Here is an 18,775-nt window from a genome sequence, read left to right as displayed (position 1 = left end):
TTTATGGTAGAGACAGAGGTTAGAACCCTACTGTGAATTATTGTTGAGTAATCCTACCTGGATTTTATGGCGAGGGAGGAATGGCCCCCCAGAGGTTGTGAGGTGGAGTCTGAAGTAATCTTTCTTATGTTAGATGAAGATACCTCTGCTAGCAGCTAGGAGAGTAGGAGATCCTGGTGGTATGACAATGAAGACAGGGGGCTGTTGAAACATCTGCCGAGGAAGACATCCTGTATAACAAGACTCCTATTTAAATGTTTCTGGCTTTCCCCCAGTGTGCTGTGTATATCCTGAATATGTCTCGTTTACCAAATTTGATATATCTTTTAATTTTCCTCAATAATTTTTACTTTGAAAATTCGCTAATCTGAAAAGAAAATCGCTTTAAAATAGTAAAGCAAACACCTATAATCTCTCCAATGAGAAGTCCCTGTTGCTAATATATTGTTACCCCTGTTCGCATATGTAACCTCCTACCCCTAATTTTTTCTGAGTTGCTTGAAAGTAAATGCAATACTCTCTTAAGGTGTGACTGCTAAGAGTTGGAGCACCCTGTATATCCAAACACGCTTACCACAATCCATATCATGTTGACAGTGATTCAGTAGATCATCTAGTAGGCCACATGGAGATCTTCTCTTTGCCCTTGGCAGTAGCTCTTTGATTGGTGTTAATAGACTTGAGAGTGCAATATGATTTGGGTGAAGAATTTGAGGCTAATGAACACTTTTTAACTTTGTAGTTTTAATTGTGAGACTTGATGAATATAGATAAGGTCAACTCAGATTAGGAATAAACGCTGGAAGCGCAGTGCCTTGAATGACTAGAAGTGGGAAATGTGTGCTCTTGCAGATGCATTGAATCCATATACTTTGGGTCATATGGTAGATAACTGAAGGCTTTGGCCTGGAGCTCAAGAAAGAGGCAAGAACTAGATAAAGATGCATGGGGACTGGCAGTGTAGATGAAGATAGGAGTGTGTGATATTTACTCAGGGATGTGGATAGGACAGGGAGAGAAGAAATTGCTGCCTTTGTACATTGCTGGAAGATATTTTTTTATGCTTCGGGGAAGTAAACTTTAGCAGTATCTGTTTACTTCTGATACATTTTCTGTGAGTGAGATGTTGCTGACCTCTCTACATGTTTGCTCCTAAACAGGACTCCTTTCCTATGATGTCAATTGAACATGCAATCCAGTTGATGTATCCGTACACTATTTTACTAGGACATGAAGGGAAGATGGCTGTGGAAGGTGTTTTAAAAGTGAGTACCCGTTTCTCCTTTCTTCCTCTTCATTTCTCTTTCCTTTCCCTTTTCCCATTTTTTCTGTCCCTCTCTCTTTTTTCTTTACTCTTCTTTTTTTCCTTTGTCTTTCCTTCTTTCCTCTTCCAAGACAGGAAGCATTGGATGCCAGTAACAAGATAGCAGTGGTGGGAAACAAGCTCTCAGGTGTGTGTATGGCGGGGGGGGGGGGGGTACTTGGGAGTTTGTTACAGGAAGCAGGTAATCAACAGTCGAACAAAAGGGTGAATATATTGATTGTAATGGGAATTATAGGCTCATATTGGAGAAGGGTTATAAAAATGGAAAGGGGAAGACATGAAAGAAGCCTGAGGTACTAGATTGGAAATGGATTATGAATCTTTTTTTTTTTTCATTGCATATATATCAGTGTTACTTTTTCCTGGGAAGTAAGGAACAAGAAGACATGGTCTTCTTGCACCAGAACTCGGAACAGCGCACTAAAGAAATGATTCCACCCAAGTCTATGTGGTGCACCAGAGAGTTGAATTGCAGTTATTTGTTGGAGCCCAGAGAATTTATAGTTGGCCACACACAGGTGTGGGTCTTGTAGGTCTAGGGCAGGGTCTTGTGAGCACATTGGATGCGCCTAGTGGGAGAAGCTTATAAACTGCCTTGTGAACCTGCCCTCCCTTCCCTGAGGGAATGCCAACAGGCAAGCTTGTGAAAGTCTCATGTTGGTAAACACAGCTGCTCTGACTTCAGTATGGCAGTGGCTGTGTCACGGCTGGAGGATAACATTATACAATGTATGAAAAGTAGATATGGTAACAAAAAATATTGTCTGTGTGTTTACACATTTTCCAGCTCTGTGGTCTAACAGAGCCTAGAAACCATGATCACACCAAGTGCCTGGATGTCCAAATCCCACGTTCACTAAAAGGATCTAATTCTGAGAAATTGTGATGAGCCGAGGATTGGGTCAAGAAACAGATGAGATCAAGGAGATTGTCAACAAATGATTTTAGCATATCAAAACCACAGGAGAGCTTGCTGGTTTGAACATTAAAAATAAATAGTGATTGATGATAATCCACTGTGTAAAATCCATAAGTCCATATGGATTTATCACTGTGTAAAATAGGTATCCATAAGTCCATATGGATTTATCACTGTGTAAAATAGGTATCCATAAGTCCATATGGATTTATCACTGTGTAAAATAGGTATCCATAAGTCCATATGGATTTATCACTGTGTAAAATAGGTATCCATAAGTCCATATGGATTTATCACTGTGTAAAATAGGTAACCATAAGTCCATATGGATTTAAAAAAATTTAAATTATGGAAGACAAGCAACTCTCCTTGTTACTGTAGAATGTTTACCAACAAATACGGAAAAAGTATATATAAGTTGAAAAATCACTGTTAGGTCACCATCAGATTGATGGTTGACTTAGGAAGGTATAAAGTTGGTGTGTGTGTGTACTTTCATAACTAGATATTAATGTCATCTCAGAATATCTTGCAAAATACGTCGGTGACTACAAAATAGGAAAGTGATACTTTTATAATCACCAGCTACGTGACCCAGCAGAACAAACTGCCATTGGCCCACTGTGCCTCTCCAGTGTTGTGCTTGGAAGAGGTCATCATTTGTCAGGAATCCTGCTAAGAGCTGAGGGTGTGAGTTGGAATATGAAGAAAAATATAACATAGCCGTGGTTAAAGCTCACTTTGCAGAAGAAAGGCCTCTGTTTTTAAAATTCTTCAAGCCATGAAAGACAACTGAAAAACTGTCCTGGCTGGAAGGAGACTGAAAATCGGCAGTAGCTAAGCGCGGCATTTCTCCCTGCGTAGCTTTTCAGTCGTGCAGGAACAAGTGGGATTGTTGGCACGACTGAGAACACTTGCATGCTTATGAATTGGGGAGTGTAGTTGCATAAATTTGTTTTCTAATTTAGCAACTTAGGTAGTGATTAAATTTGCTAGAATTCTTGCTTTCGGGGAATTGTGAACTATGATGTTTAAGAGTAGGGACCATGATATATCTTCATCTTACTCTTAAATTAAAGAAAAAACTAGTTGATTGTGTGTGTGCCTGTATTTGGAGTAGTAGGGAGCCTAAATGTGCTGGAGTGGCAACATGGAATCTGGGTGAAGGGGAAATAGAAGTTTTCATGCAATGGCGTCCTACAGTTTTCTTATAAATTGAAATTACTTTAAAATTAAAAAAACTAACATTTGGAAATTAAAATTTAAGGGAAATATGTAATGTAGTAAGAAGTTAAAATTTATAGTTTAAATTCATAGCTTGGAAAGTATTTACATAATTTATGGAGAGGTTATACAATTTTGAAATGGTTTTAATATCTTCTCTTATTTCCTCTGTTGTATTGTTACCATTTAAACTAATGCTTTCATTTTTATCATAAGTTGCTAATAATACTTGGGGCATGGCTTTCTTTTATAATATGTATAGCATAGTTTCCTCATTGTATGCTTAACAATGGTGAGTTTTTAAAGGCCAAAACTCCCCTGTGATGTTTTGTAAGTATGTATTTATGTGTTGATCCTCAATGAAGATGTATCAGCTTACTAATTAACTTCTCTTAGGAAGGACAGCTTTTGCTTCTCTTGCACAGTCTGGCTAAAGATTCAGATTTCTCTCTAGTAGTTAAATGTCTATTTACTATGTGGGACCTCCATCTTCTAGAGGTGAGGATTTGCTAGCCCTCCGCATTCGTTAGGATTAGTGTTTGTGTCTCCCTGCTTCTCTCCACATGGACTGTAGTAGTGGGGAGGTGGGGAGGAGCACTCTCGTGCATCTAGGAGTGGTGAGAACTCCCAGCTGTGTCGTCCTAATTGGTTCAGTGAGAGTGTTTGTCAGATTAGCTATCCATAGAACCCAACAAAGTAACATTTTCACTTATCAGTGATAACAATAATAAAGTTAAAAAACTCAGTTATTTCTTATAGGTTATGAGAAGTGTAGCTATGGATACAATGTTTATTTTTTAATTTGAATTTTTTGAGAACTTCATATGTGAGTGTTATATTTACATCATTTCTATTTTTCTTTCCCATCTCCAACTCCTTCCTTGTCCCCCCAGCTTCTGTCATGACCTCTTCTATAAGCATTATTAGACATTGTCCTGAGTCCTTTTAGTGTTTCTTGTATATACATGTATTTACAACTGACCAGGTATTTGATACCTATTGGAGTTCAGTTTCTGGAGAAAACTGTTTCTTCCTAATTTAGCAGCCATTGATTGCCTATAGCTCTTCATCTGGTGTGGGGTCTTGTGAAATTCCTTCCACCCACAATGGCATGTCAACTGGTATTATCGTTATGCAGGTCTTGTTTGGAGGACCATATTTGTTGAGGTTACATGGTGCAGCAATCAGGTCATGTCTTACAAGATACTATGTAGCAACAGGCATCCTGGTCCTCTGGTTCTTACAGTCTTTCCTCCCCTTCTTCCATGCTCTCTGAGTGCTAGATGTTGGGGGTTGCATTGTGGATGTTCTCGTTGGGGCTGGGGAGGCACCGTGTAGTCACTCAGTCTCCATTTTGACCAGTCTTGGATCTCTGTAATAGCTTTTATCTGGTGAAGAAACATTGGTGAAGGTTGAGAACTACTCTCATCTGTGGGTTATATTTATACTATGGTTATAAATTACACTGTTTAGGAAGACGGCAGCAGTAGGTTACTCTAGTGTTATCTCTCCAGGCATGGGCAGTTGACTAAGCTTATAGTACAGCTCTGAATCCCCTTTTATTGAGTGGGCTCTGAGTCCAATTAGACAGCTCTTGGTTATCCCCAGGATAAAAGTGCCACTATTGCTCTTGCTGGGACAGTCTTCTTGTGGTTTATAGGGTTAGAGCTGGGTAGGGTTGTTGATTTTCTCCCTTGGTGGCTTGCACACACCTTCGAGAGGTAGTCCTTGAGGAGGCTTCAAGGTGAGTTCCAGCTCAGTTTCTCTGATCTTGTCTTTGAAGTTGTCGCTCTTCAGTAATGGTCTTTTCAGTTCTGGAAGGCAACCAAAGACAATGGCAACAACCTACATATATTGTTTTGGGAACCAACTGGACCTCCCTGACCAACAACTGAAAAGGAGGTTTCTTATGTTTGAAGAATTTTGTTAGTCTGTGGCTGATTGGGAGCGTTGTAACCATATGTGACCTAACTCTATTTAAACCACTCTCTGTCCATATCTCTCTGTCTCTGTCTGTCTCTGTTGCTCTCTCATTTATGTATTATATATATGCTTTTAAGTAAGCTTATAAAAATGTTTTCCTACAGCTTCTTCAAGCACCGAGTGATATCCCCCCATATCTTCTTAGTTTACCGTTTTCTTCTTTCCTCGTGTTTTCCTCCTTCCCCAATGTTTCCCTTTACATCTTTTCTTATTATCTCTTATTTTTATACCTCCGAATACAAAGATTTCTACACAAGAAGAGATTACCTGACAACAAGTTACATTTTTCAAAAGCAAGTTGAAATCTTTGCATCAGAAGAAATCACATTAAGATCACAAGTTACATGTTTTCTTTAGAAGTCCACAAGTAGTTAAGTGTTTTTCTTCACCTCAAAGCAATGATTCTCTTAGAATTGGTTAGCAAGGTTTTAAGCAAGCTAGGTATATTTCAGTCTGTGCCTTTTTCACTAACAGGCAGCTGTTTGCAGTTCCATTGGAACAGATTTCTGTTCTTAATTCTTCTCTAGAGAAACTTTAAATGGGTGATCAGCTAACCCTCATTTTTCTTTACACAGAGTAGGGTCATCTAACTTCCTTTTATAACTTTTTCTGAGGTACACAGTGGGGCCTATGATTAATTCTGTAAGTTACATGACCGAGGAACTCAGGGCTAGCTTGGGTGTAGGGACATAATTGCTTTCTTTGATCATCAGCCTGTATTTCCACGTGCAGAATTCATGGATCTTTCATGCATGAAACTCCCTTGTTCTCATTTTCTATCCTCTGCAAATCTGACATGTAACAAAGGGAAAGGGAACTTTCAGACTATAGTTGCCTTTTTTTGTATCTCCTACTGGAACAGTAGGCATAACCTAAACTATTTCCCTAGTCATCTTTACTAACTGTCCTAACCACTTGTATCTGTTAGACTAGCTCAGTCCAGTTGATTCATAAATCTAACTAATCAATGCTCTTTATGAAAATCATCTTCATTATGATCTGCAAGTAAATTGCCCAGTGAGGGTTGGGATATTCCAAGAAACAATCATACCATACCAGATACAGTAGGATTCTTTCATATAGTAATCATACTACGCCAAACATAGCAGGAACATGGCAGCAGCAGACAGAAGGAAGGACAGCAAATGAAAGGGAAGCCTCCTCCTGGGACTTTTCCTCTCCAGGATGTACCCGGGTTTATCATTCTCTGGGCTGTGTTCCGTATATGCCATTCCTGTCCGCAGCTCCTCTGACATGGCCAACGACACAGTGGGAATTGGGGAGAAGGGCAAGGCCTGCTAGAGCCGTGGTCGCTGTGCTTTAGCTGGCCAGAGTCCCTTCAGGAGATACCATGTGAGAAGGAGGGGGACACAGGGGCCGTAGCAGAGAGAGAAACTACTCAGAAACATGCACAAGTAGGGAAGTGCGTTCATTGGTCAAGGCAGGTAGCCGCCATGTTTGTATTTAGTTCACTCCAAGGCTTACAGTTTGAGCTGGAAAAGGAGTGTGAGCTTACCTTTGAATCAACACCTGAACCTGATTGACATCACCCATAGAAGCAGAGGAGCTCACGTTTGCCTTCAGAGGCTTCTTCAGCTTCTGAGAGGCTGAGTTCCTCAACACGGGGTGGGGGGGCATTCTGAAGGGAAGAGAGGAGACTGGCACAGAACTTCTGGTGAAGTGAAGCAGTGTGAGTGTTTGTGATACAGCCGTGGGCGATCTCTACTGTGAATTATCTAATTCTGTGAGAACAGAGCTCTTCATTTTTTCAGAGAAACTCCAGTGATGTGTTTCTAGACTCTAGTTTAAAAAAAAATTATGTAAAGTTTTAAATACTTTGTTGTTGTTGTTGTCTTTTTGAAATTGTTGTCTGTGTAGCCTTGGCTGGCCTGGCACTTGGTATTGAGACCAGGCTGGCCTTGAACCTGCCTATAGAGAGCACGGGACAGCTTCCCCTTCATCTTGACCTTCATGATAAGGGAAGCGGAGATGTGGTTAGAGGTTCTTATTACTAACAAATATTCTAACTTTGATAGTAGGTGTTTGAACTACTTAGCGGAGAGAAGGAAAACTGTGACTGTTTGTCATCTTATCTCCAGCGCAAGCTGAACCGCAAGTGTAGCTCACTGTCTGGCTCACCCTGCCCTCCTCTACACGTGTAGGCTAGTATTTGATGCCTTAGCAGTGGGGCGGGCTGACATAGCTGCAGCTCGCATGTCTGTTTTTGAGAACTCTGACTTATTTGCTACTTTAAATTTCTGTGTCCTTTCAAAGTATACCTTAAGCTAATGTTCATGTCTGAGTGTTATCTCAAATAGTTTTGATAAGAAACATGAAAGCGAACTTGATTTAGAAAGGGTTGTAATAAAGGAGTGGGCACACTTGTTCTAATAGGACAAACCAAGAATGGTGTATCTTCTCTCATAGATAGCATAGAAATTGATGAGTAGTTGTATTTGAATTATATATCCATTTAAATTTTAATATAATCATTTAATTAGTCCACATTTTAAAGGAAAACCTATTACCCGCTAAAAATGCACTCAGCTAAAATTTAGAAAACTTTCTTTTTTTTTCTGAAGCAGCTATAGAAATGACTGGAGTGACTTCATTCCCCAGATGGCGCCTGTCACGTGACACTCCTGTTCTTAGACTGTCTCTGTAGTCATGGAACCACGTTTAGCTTTAGTTAAGACTGAACACAAGTGCTTCCATTCTCCGCTCCCTGAGCTTTGCGAACGGCATGCCTGGAGGCAGCTCAGTAACAGATGCATCCGCGCTTCTTATGGCGTGTCTTGGCACTCAGCCCTACTTAAGTAGGGCTCCATCATGACAGTGGCTAAATTAGAAGGTTCCCTTGGAGATTTAGAAAGGGTGTGCCATTCTCGTTCATTGATAATAGAGTCTGAGCCATGTCTGTCTCTGTAAACTTGGAAAGATCTTGCCCTTAGTGTTTTCATTCAGTTCAACAAGCATTAATTGAGCATTCATTATTTGACAAATAATTGTCTACACAGTGAATTCCACGCATGCAGAAAGAGATGCTCCTTTTGGAGAATTTATGGTCTGGTTAGGGCAGCAGATGCTCCAGTAACATTTTAATATAGTGATTTTATAACACTGGTTAGAAGATGAATGGCTCTGGTAAAAGCACTGATTCGGTGACAGGAATGAAATGAGCTCATGACAAGTTCTCAGGTATGTAAAGATGTGTTGCTGTGGAATATTACTGTAGCTGTGTAAAAGGTGTGTTACTTTTGTGCTGTATTTAATTATGTAAAGATGTGTTTGTTCCATTTGTTTCCCCTTGCCTGCCTAAGGTGACACCTGATTGGTCTAATAAACTGAACGGCCAATAGCTAGGCACTAGAGGGATAGGTGGGGCTGGCAGTCGTAGAGAATAAGCAGGATGAGAAGTCTAGGCTGAGAGAGAAGAGGAGGAGGAGAGAATGAGGGATAAAGAGAGGGAGGCACTTGGGACCAGCCAGGCAGCCACCAGCCAGCAAACTCAGAATAAGAAATAAAGAAGATCAGCCCCACTGTCACAGTGGGTGGGTGCACCCCTCGCGGTCCTGACTTCCTTGCTCATGTTCTCCCTCCTTCTGCTCCTCATTGCTTATCTATTGGGAGCTCACCAAGGACAACTGGACTGGGACTGAATAAGCATGGGATAAAACCGGACTCTCTGAACATGACGGACAATGAAGGCTGATGAGAAGCCAAGGACAATGGCACTAGGTTTCGATCCTACTTCAGGAACTGGCTTTGTGGGAGCCTAGCCTGTTTGGATGTTCACCTTCTGGACCTGGATGGAGTGGGGAGGGCCTTGGACTTCCCACAGGGCAGGGAATCCGGACTGCTCTTCAGTCTCAAGAGGGAGGGGGAATGGAGTGGGGGAAGGGGGAGAGGAGTGGGGAGAGGGGGAGAGGAGTAGGGAGAGGGGGAGAGGAGTGGGGTTAGGGGGAGAGGAGTGGGAGGAGGGGGAGAGGAGTGGGGAGAGGGGGAGAGGAGTGGGAGGAGGGGGAAGGAAATGGGAGGCGGGGAGGAGGCGGAAGTTGTTTCAACAAAAAAATAAAAGAAATAGGAAAAAAAAGATTAAAAGCCTAGAGGCAGAAATGTAGATAAAGAGAAACAGGTTAATTCAGGTTAAAGAAAAAAAAAAAAAAGAAGCTAGCTAAAGACAAGCATAAGCTGAGGCTGAGCATTCATAACTAATAAGAAGTCTCCCTGCCGTGATATGAGAGCTGGCCGGTGGAAGGCTGTGAGCAAAAGTGAGATCGAGAGAAGTGATTGGAGAAATGAGTTGATGGAGGTGCTGTTAGTCACCATGGAAAGTAGAGAAGGGAAATGTTTGTGAAAATAGACAGTTCTTTAAGGGGGTCTTTCTGACCTTGAGGTTTCTAAGCGGTGTCGTAGATTTTTTTTTTTTTTTAACAAACATTTCTAGAGCTATTTTGATACTAAAGATAAATTCTTAGGGCCTGCTTGCAGGTGCTGGGTATAAGACAGAGTCTGGCCAGTGAGGCTCTTGGCAGGAGATTCCCAGGCAGTGATGCGAATACTTTGCCATCTTCGAATACCATGGCTGTCCTCAGTTGTCCTCACTGGGCTCTGGGGACCTGTCGCCCATGTCAGCAGAGCAATAAAAAAAAGATAATGTTTAGGAATTATTATTGTATGAGTGTTAGTTGAAATCATGGGGATGCATCGAATAAGCTCTGGGAACAAGTAGAAAGAGAAGAAAAACTGGATACTGAATCCTGAAAACATCAACATTTAAGGACTAAGGTGAGAAGTCTGGAGTGTTGAGGGGAAAGCAGAGGAAGTCAATAGATTGTTGTATTCAATTGAGAAATTATGGGGCCTTTGCCCAGCTTTGAGGCTGGCAAGAGGTAATGGATTTGGGTTGTTTGCAGTAGAACTGGTGTGATCTGCTGAAGACCTGGATACAGGGCTCAGTCAAGCTTTTTGGATTGTGGCATTTTATTGATGAAGCCGGGGATGGAGAGACTGTAGGAGAGATCAAGGCCCCGTGGCTGGCCAGGTTTGGTTGAGGTGCATCTTAGCTATCCCCATGGAAATGTCAGAGGACTGCGGCAGGCACAGGTCAACATTTCACAGATTGGAAAGAAAAAACCAGAAGTTAGGAAAATAGATGATTTGTAGAATTATGTAGCTAGATAAGAGGATTATTTTTTAAAATAAGAAAGGAAATAGCAAGTGGTGGTGGCACACACCTTTAATCCCTTGGTTAATTTAATTGACTTGGAGGTTAGAAGCAGGCAAATCTGAGTTCAAGACCAGCCTGGTCTACAGAGTGAGTTTTAGAATAGTCAAGGCTACACTGGGAAATCCTGTCTTGAAAAACTTAAAAAAGACTTAAAAAAAAATGATACCTAATCAATCAAATTTAAATCAAGTTTAAAAGGATCCTGTTCCATGGTGGTTTATGACCCTATCACTATCTCACAATAACACACATTAGCTTTGTCCTTCAATCTAGGATTAATGAATGTTTTTGATGTCTTTCTCTCATGGCCCCCTCATTAGCTTGTATTCTTTTGCATGGGTTTGAACACATTAATAATAAACCCAGAGTTAACCAATAATGCACTGGTGTCAAATTAGGGTAAGAAATCAAAGTCCTTCTTGGTGTCACTTAATCAAGAGCAAGCCGTGAGATTTAAATCTTCACTTTTTTCTACCTGTGCCTTCCATTGTCTGTCTGTCTGTCTGTTGTACACAGTCTGAATCTGTACCTACCTGAATGTTGTCTTGTGGATCTGTCCCTGAATCTGTGTCTGCCCACGTCTGTCTTTAACAAAGGACTTTGCTCTCTTTTATTAAACAGTACAGAGAGTATCACATTGGGGGAGGAAAGAAGGGTATTTTCCACAAATCTTTAACAGAGTTTTACAAAGGGTGAAGTCATTGACTCCAGCTGACCCCAGTGTGCTCAGGTAACAAACAGCCTTACAGATATCTTTGTGAATAGACTGACCAATATATCCATGTTGTATTCAATGTTTGTATGGATATTCATTTCATAAGGCCACTTTCAGCCTATTCTTCTTCCAGCAGCGGGTATAACACATACAAACACATGCGCACTACCTTGGGCCAGGGGTATAGAAGAATACATAATTTAAGGTTATAGCTATGCATCGCTTAGGTTGTAGAAGTTGATTACATAGGAAATCCAGGGCAAGTAAGGTTGGTTATTCTCTTCAAGGTAGGTTAAAACAAACAGGCAGAGTACACAGTGGGATAGCCGTATTGAATGATGTCAAGGTGTGTTTATTAACACTTGACTGTGAGGTTCAGCAAAAGTTCCAATCTCTTAGAATTTAAAAGGTATCTTTACCATAATGTATACCATTTCTTTGAGTTGATAACTTTTATTAAATGGTGCTCTCCTGATGTGCCTTAAAGTAATGTTATCAAGAGAATTAAGGAAAACTTTCAGAATAGACTGAGAAGAAAAAGGCGATAAAATAGGGAGAATGAGTTTATGAAGTTGGCAGTTGTTCGTGAAGTGGGAATATAACCACAATCGGTAGACACAAGAGCACCAAGGAGATAATGAAGATGCAGCAGGGTGTCCTGCTAGCACAGTGTTTGGGGAACTGATGCAAAATATGGCCAGGCTCTGCAGTGATGCAAGGTCGAGAAATGTCTGTACAGATAGACATCTTTATTGGAACAAAGGCCAATGTTTGTGTGGTACATGGGCTGTAAAGCTTGGGTAATGAGAGAAGGCCATTTCTAGCGCATCACTGTACCTTGCTTTGGAGTGACGTAAGAACTTCCTTCAGAGCAGGAATGACGGAATTATAATTTGAAATGGGGAAGATGTCTAGTAACTTTGCATCACTTAAAGTAGAACTCCTTTTTTATTGAACAAGCAGGTAGATGAGTTTTTTGAGACAGGTTTCTCTGTGTAACATCCCTGACTATCCTGGAACTAACTCTAGTAGACCAGGCTGGCATCGAACTCACAGAGATCTGCCTGCCTCCCAAGTGTTGGGATTAAAGGTGTGCACTGCCACCACCCAGTTTATAGATGAGTTTTTTAATTTTAATTTATTGTAGGTGTATGAGGATTTTGCACCACATGCATGTTTGGGACCTGTAGAAGACAGGAAAGGGGACTGGATCCCATGGACCTGGAGCTAGAGATGTTTGCGAGCTGCCATGTGGGTGCTGGGCACTGAGCTAAAGTCCTCTGCTTGAGCAGCCAGTGCTCTGTCATCGCTCCAGCTCTCTAAGCATAGATGATTTTGAGAATGAAAAAATTCCATTTCCATTTCTGTTTAACCAACTTTTCTTGGCGACTGACTGTATCCCATGTGTAGTTCTAGGATCTGGAGATTATGGAGTAAGTCAAATGATACATGGTATTTTCCCAAAGGGATGTTGTTCTCGTGAGGCCCATGCATCTGACAGCTCTGTTGCCAGAGGAGAGTGCCAGCTGAACTGTCTCCTAGACCTATTAGATGAGCTCCCGTTGCTGACTCTTGGAGGAATAGTGGTGATTTGAGTAGCTGCTGATAGGAAAAGAGCTGCACAGCACAGAACCACATACTGGGCTAGCAGCGAAGAACATGGTCTTGAGAGTTTCTCTTCCTGCTCCACAGCCTGGAAATAGGAAGAACTTGGATTACTTAGTGCAGTGGTTTTCAACCTTCCTAATGCTGCAACTCTTTAATACATTCCTCATGTTATGGTGACCCCCAACCATAAAATTATTTTCGTTGTTAACTTTGTAACTGTAATTTCCTCCTGTTGTGAATGGTAACGTAAATATTTGTTTTCTGATGGTCTTAGGTGACCCCTGTGAAAAGGTCCTTTGACCCCCAGTGGTCGAGACCCACAGGTGAGAACTGCTGATTTTAGTATGTCAGGATTGGGTATTAGAGGATGAATGTGAATGCCTTACAGACAACATCGGTGTGATATATTTTATTACAAACCACAGTGTAGTTAATATACTAGAGAAAGTGTGTCAGAAAATGCTATTTCTACTTAAGTGAAATTGAGTTCATGGAAAAATTATGAAGTGTGATGTCAGTCATCCCTTTCTAAGGTGTAATGAATTGTCTCTCATTCTCCAGAATTACCTTTCAGATTAGCAGTCCTCAGAATGGCAGTTCACCTGACAAGGTGACCTCTGCTCTCTGAAGTGTGGTCTAGCCTACTGCTCTTACTCTAGTGAAGTATTTCGTTAGAGTCACCTATAAGGGTATAACCACCACAGCGAATGGTTGAGTACAGTTGTGTTCATTTCTGGAATATGCACGCTCTGACTTAAACCCTTTATCAACATAAAATGTTCTGTAGCTGGGAAAACACATCTTTAATTTCACCTCTCTGTCTTTCTGGAGATTAATAGCTGTTCGATCTGATTCCTTAGTTGTGCCTTGCTCCCCTCTATTGAATCTCCCCTGAAACAGTGTCTCTCTCCATGAAATCCATTCTTGTTGCAATATGGAAGCAGTTTTCACCAGACTGTTGTATGCTGTGCAGATTATGTAGAACATTGGGCTTCCATTTTTTATGGTAACACAAATAGATAATTTTTTCCTTAGGTTTCTGGAAAGGAGTGATTGCTTGTGGGATTTAAGTCTCCAGAAAGAAGACTTTAACTGAGATGTTGTATGTTGTGTTTGATCATGATTTTCTTCTGAAAGCTATTTTCTGTACTTGTAGCATACTTTTCAATATCAGGTGGTTGTTCATTCTTTGCCCTGCTTATCTTTCATTGTAGTGACTGTGTTCTAAAATTAGTGTAAGGTTTTTTTCTGTTTGTTTTCAAAAGACCACTTTTTCATATTGAACATACTTTAAGCATGGGTTTTAATTAATTTTCAATTAATATTTTTGTCTCTGCTCTCTGTTATGTGTTTTTATATAGTAGCTACTATGAAGGGAGATGTTCAGTGTTAGAATGATTGGCTCACATAGATTCCACAAAACTGAGACCTTTACAGTGCAGATGGCACCAGGCCAGCTGCTGTGCAGGACTGAGTTTTGTGATTTGTTTTAGTCATTTGTGCTATCTGTCTACACAGATGGACTGCTGAGTAGTGTCTGAGTTCTCTTTTCCTGAATCTAGGGAACACATTCTCTTCTGGTTTCAGCAGCCCCTTGATGTAGGCCTGTTTCACTTTAGTTTTTTTCTAGAGTTGAATCATACCTTTCTAGCACATTGTAATGTGTTATCAAGAAATGTGGATTCCAAACTTGTACCAGTTCAGGAACGGAGCACTTCCATTTTCTGTGACTTTAGCGACTATTTTTATATCATCTTTAGTTATTGTTTAAGTGGAATGGTATTAGTAGAAAGTAAAATAGTCTCATTAACTTCAACCCTTACTTATATAAATGATATGAAATGGTTTCAGTTCTAATTAGATAGAAATTCAGATATTTAACATTATTTCTGAAATTAAAGGTAAATTACATATCTTTCTGGTAATTTGCAGCGCTTTGAGCTCCAAGGTTCTGGAAACTCTATGCTTCCTAAGGACATTGTAAGAGTGGAGAGGATGACTGACAGCCACGGCTCCCAAGCTCACGTGACAATCCGAGTGGCCGGAAAAGAGGCGACCATTAAGGTACTTCATCACAGGTTTACTCACCCTGTCTCATTCTGGCCACTTCTGTGGCCTGAGTTAGGCTCCTGACCCTCCGGCAAGTCTGTGGCTCTGCCGCACCTCTCTAGATGCCGGTGTGACAACATCTGTACTCAGAACTGTGTGCTCCAAAGTGGAAAAAGTTTGAAAATGGGGAAAGCTTTCCTTAACAAACGTGTAGTTTGTCTCTGAGAAAATCAAGTGTTGGTTAAGGGAGATGTTTTGTGCTGTGAGTTTTTCTGAGGAACAGTGCTTTCACATGGATTCCCTCCAGCAAAGGGAAACCGCTCTTCTCCAGTGGAGTGTCCTGACTCCAGCCTCGCCCCAGGGCAGGCCCCGTGCCCAGAAGAAGTTAGTTGGCAGACAAAACAAACTCCGTGGTGTTTGTTTCTTTCTTTTGTGGGCTTGTTTCTTTTGTCATTTTTATTTTATTGTTTTTTTCTTGTTGTTGTTGTGAGAGAGAGAGAGAGAGAGAGAGAGAGAGAGAGAGAGAGAGAGAGAGAGAGAACGTGAAGTTGAGTGGGTAGTGGGTGGGTAGGATCTGGGAGGAGTTAGAGGAGGCGCAAAACATGATAAAATATATTATATGAAAAACATAACATAATAAAACAAGACATAATGGAGGAAAAAGAAATAGTGCTTTTAAACATTTTCCCAGTAGAGAATCCTGTTTCCAAGTCCCCTTCCCAGCTGCAGGAACCAGTTTGGACAGGAGCTGTGCCATTGGGCAGTGCTTAGAGAGGGGGGATGTGTGTGGTCTGCTTTGTCCTACTCTGACCCTGAGCCCAGGGCTCTAGGAACCCCAGGGAACCCAGCTTGAAAATCCTGAGTGTAAGAACAAATGCCTGCCTTTTGTAACCTAGCATAATTCTGTTATAACAATTTGTTTTAATATGGATATTAATATTCATGAAGCTATACTTATTCATTCCTTATTCATGTTATGTCTATCTTGAACCAGGCTGGCTGTAATTAGACTTAGTGTATATTTCTTTTCTCCTTACATATACTATCCCCTTTGAATCCCCCAGTAGTCCTGGAGGTAAGTTCTGTTATTATTTTATAATAGCTTAAACAGCTGAGCTGTCCAGTGGCTCCGTGCTTCACCCGTGTTATCTGGTCAGGGGGTAGCAGCCTGCTAGGACCTTTAGGTAGGCCCCGTTCCCACTGTACGCCTGTGCCTCCTTCAGATGGATGTCCTCCCATGATCTGAGCTAGAGGCAGAATAAGGACTGCCTAGTGTGAAGGGTAAAGGGGTCATGCAGGGAGGGAAAGGGAAAGCTTCTGAGGGGAGACCCAGGCTAAGTATGAGAAAACAGCACAGAAGTGTCCTGGTGGCCCGTGAGTATGGTGTTGGAGAGTACTGTGACAGCTTTAATAAAGTGTTTGGAGCTATGAGATACGAGCCAGTTGCCATAATTTGTTTTACTTGGTAATGGCTCTGTAAGTTCATTCATTGCCTGCCATCTCTTCCAGTTCAGTTTCTATGTTAGTACCATGCTGATTTCCCTTAAATGCAGATCTGAATGATACTTCCTAACTATAGCCCTTTACAGTTTGTTATGTACAGTCCAGACAAGCCCGCAGTCCTCAGCACAGCGTGGGCCCCAGAAGGCCAATAAAGAGAAAATGATCTCATCCATACCTAGGATCTAAAATCGTCCATCTCATGGTAGTTGAGTAGAATAGTGGTTACCAGAGGCTAGGACAGTAAGGGCAAGAAAGGAGAGAGGTTGGTCTGTATGTACTGAATTCCAGCTAGGAATAAGAAGCTCCTGTGTGTAGTTGTGGGACTATATTGCAAACAGGGCAAAGGCGTTTAATTTTTCTTTTTATCACAAGTAAGTTAAAAGAGAGCCGTGTGGTGGTGTATGCCTTTAACTCCAGCACTTAGAAGAAAAAGTAAAGTGTTGTGAATTTGAGGCCATCATGGGCAATGTAGGGAGACTGACTCTCAAAATCAAAAGCAAACCAGCTGAATAGTGGTGGTGCATGCCTTTAATCCCAGCACTTGGGAGGCAGAGGCAAGTGAATCTCTGAGTTCGAAGTCAGCCTGGTACACAAAGTAAGTTCTAGAATACCCAGGACTGTTACACCCTGTTAAACCCTGTCTCAAAAAAAAAAAAAAATCTGGAGGCAGCAGACTTGATCTATATTTATGGGTATGTGCACTACACAATGTTTAAGTAATGTCATCATAGATTCAATGTGTTTATGTGTATGTTTAAGTAAAGACCCTACAAGTTCATTGCCTTCTGTCCTTCCAGTTAACCTTTTATATTAGTAACAGATGATCTTCTAAGCCGGGCGGTGGTGGCGCACGCCTTTAATCCCAGCACTTGGGAGGCGGAGGCAGGCGGATCTCTGTGAGTTCGAGACCAGCCTGGTCTACAAGAGCTAGTTCCAGGACAGGGTCCAAAACCACAGAGAAACCCTGTCTCGAAAAACAAAAACAAACAAACAAACAAAAAAAAAACAGATGATCTTCTAATGATTACTAGACATATACATAGTATAGAAACATCACATAATAGCCTACTTATACACACAGTTTTTAAATTTATGTATTAGTTAAAAATAAATTTAGTTTCAAAAACATCCCTAGAGGGGTAGAAGAGATAGCTCAGTAGTTCAGGCACTTTCTGCTGTTCAGAGGACAGAGTTCAATTCCCATTACCCATGTCAGGTGACTCACAAGCACCTGGAACTCTTGCTCCAGGGAATTAGATGTTCTCTTCTGGTCTCTCCAGACTCCCACACACATATGGTGTAGACTCACACAGACACACACACATAAGTGAAAATCAGATCTTAAAATAAATGTCCCTAGAGAAGGAAATAGCCATTCAGGTCCAAAGCATGATGAATCTGGGGGAAAAGAAAAACTAAAAAGCAAAAGCAGGTGAGTGGGAGGAAGGGTTTTCATAGATAGATACTGTCAAGTGGCAAGCTAAGGAGAGTGGCGAGGGTCTGCGGGTACAGCTTTTAGGAAAGAGGAGACTCTAGATAAGGCTCCAGTATGTGATAACTTTGAATTTTGTACTTACAACTGGAGTTTAAGAAAAAAATGTTATGCTCAGTACTGTTTGTTTTTAATGACATGTTAGAAAGAACATGGAAATGACATATTCTGAACCTGTTTGATGGTATGAAATTTAAATTTTAGAGGAATAGTTGGTATGGTGATTTGATAAGGATGATTAGGTTGGAATGGAAAAATAATTGCAGAGTTGATAAGAAATCAGTAAGGGTCTCTTAAATGGAAGGTGTGTGCTTCCTATTACTAATATTTTGAGAAAAACTTACATATATATAATATATATATTTCACCTCTTTAAAATAACAGGTGCCAGCTGGGACTAGAGCGGTCCATCAGCCTGTTGCATCTGACCGTTTCATTCAGACTCCGAGCCACAAGCAGTTGCTGGCTGAAATGATGCAGTCTCACATGGTGAAGGATATATGTTTAATTGGAGGAAAGGTAAGAATGGCAGCTTCGGTGTAGGCATTTGCTTACCAGCTTTGAGGGTGTGGACTCAGCCCTTCCATGTCTGTGTTTCTGTTGTAGGGTTGTGGCAAAACCGTCATTGCTAAGAACTTTGCTGATATCTTAGGATACAACATAGAACCCATCATGCTCTATCAGGTATGTCGTTGCTTCCTCACACTTGTCCTGGAAACAGGCATGCT

General features: G+C 41.1%; 1 protein-coding gene across 2 annotated transcripts in view; it reads left to right on the top strand.

Moving 5' to 3' along the window:
• Vwa8 (von Willebrand factor A domain containing 8) overlaps positions 1–18,775 on the top strand; it is a 320,343-nt gene that overhangs the window by 65,974 nt on the left and 235,594 nt on the right. For both annotated transcript variants that reach the window (XM_057786174.1, XM_057786175.1), the window contains 4 exons: positions 1,161–1,265; positions 14,936–15,067; positions 18,432–18,566; positions 18,654–18,731. In XM_057786174.1, the coding sequence (XP_057642157.1) occupies positions 1,161–1,265; positions 14,936–15,067; positions 18,432–18,566; positions 18,654–18,731 (450 nt within the window). The remainder of the gene's footprint in view (positions 1–1,160; positions 1,266–14,935; positions 15,068–18,431; positions 18,567–18,653; positions 18,732–18,775) is intronic.

This window comes from Chionomys nivalis, chromosome 12 (genome assembly GCF_950005125.1).
Source record: "Chionomys nivalis chromosome 12, mChiNiv1.1, whole genome shotgun sequence".
Lineage (NCBI taxonomy): Eukaryota > Metazoa > Chordata > Mammalia > Rodentia > Cricetidae > Chionomys > Chionomys nivalis.
Note: the sequence above shows the minus strand (reverse complement) of the source record. Positions and strands in the feature narration are given on the sequence as shown.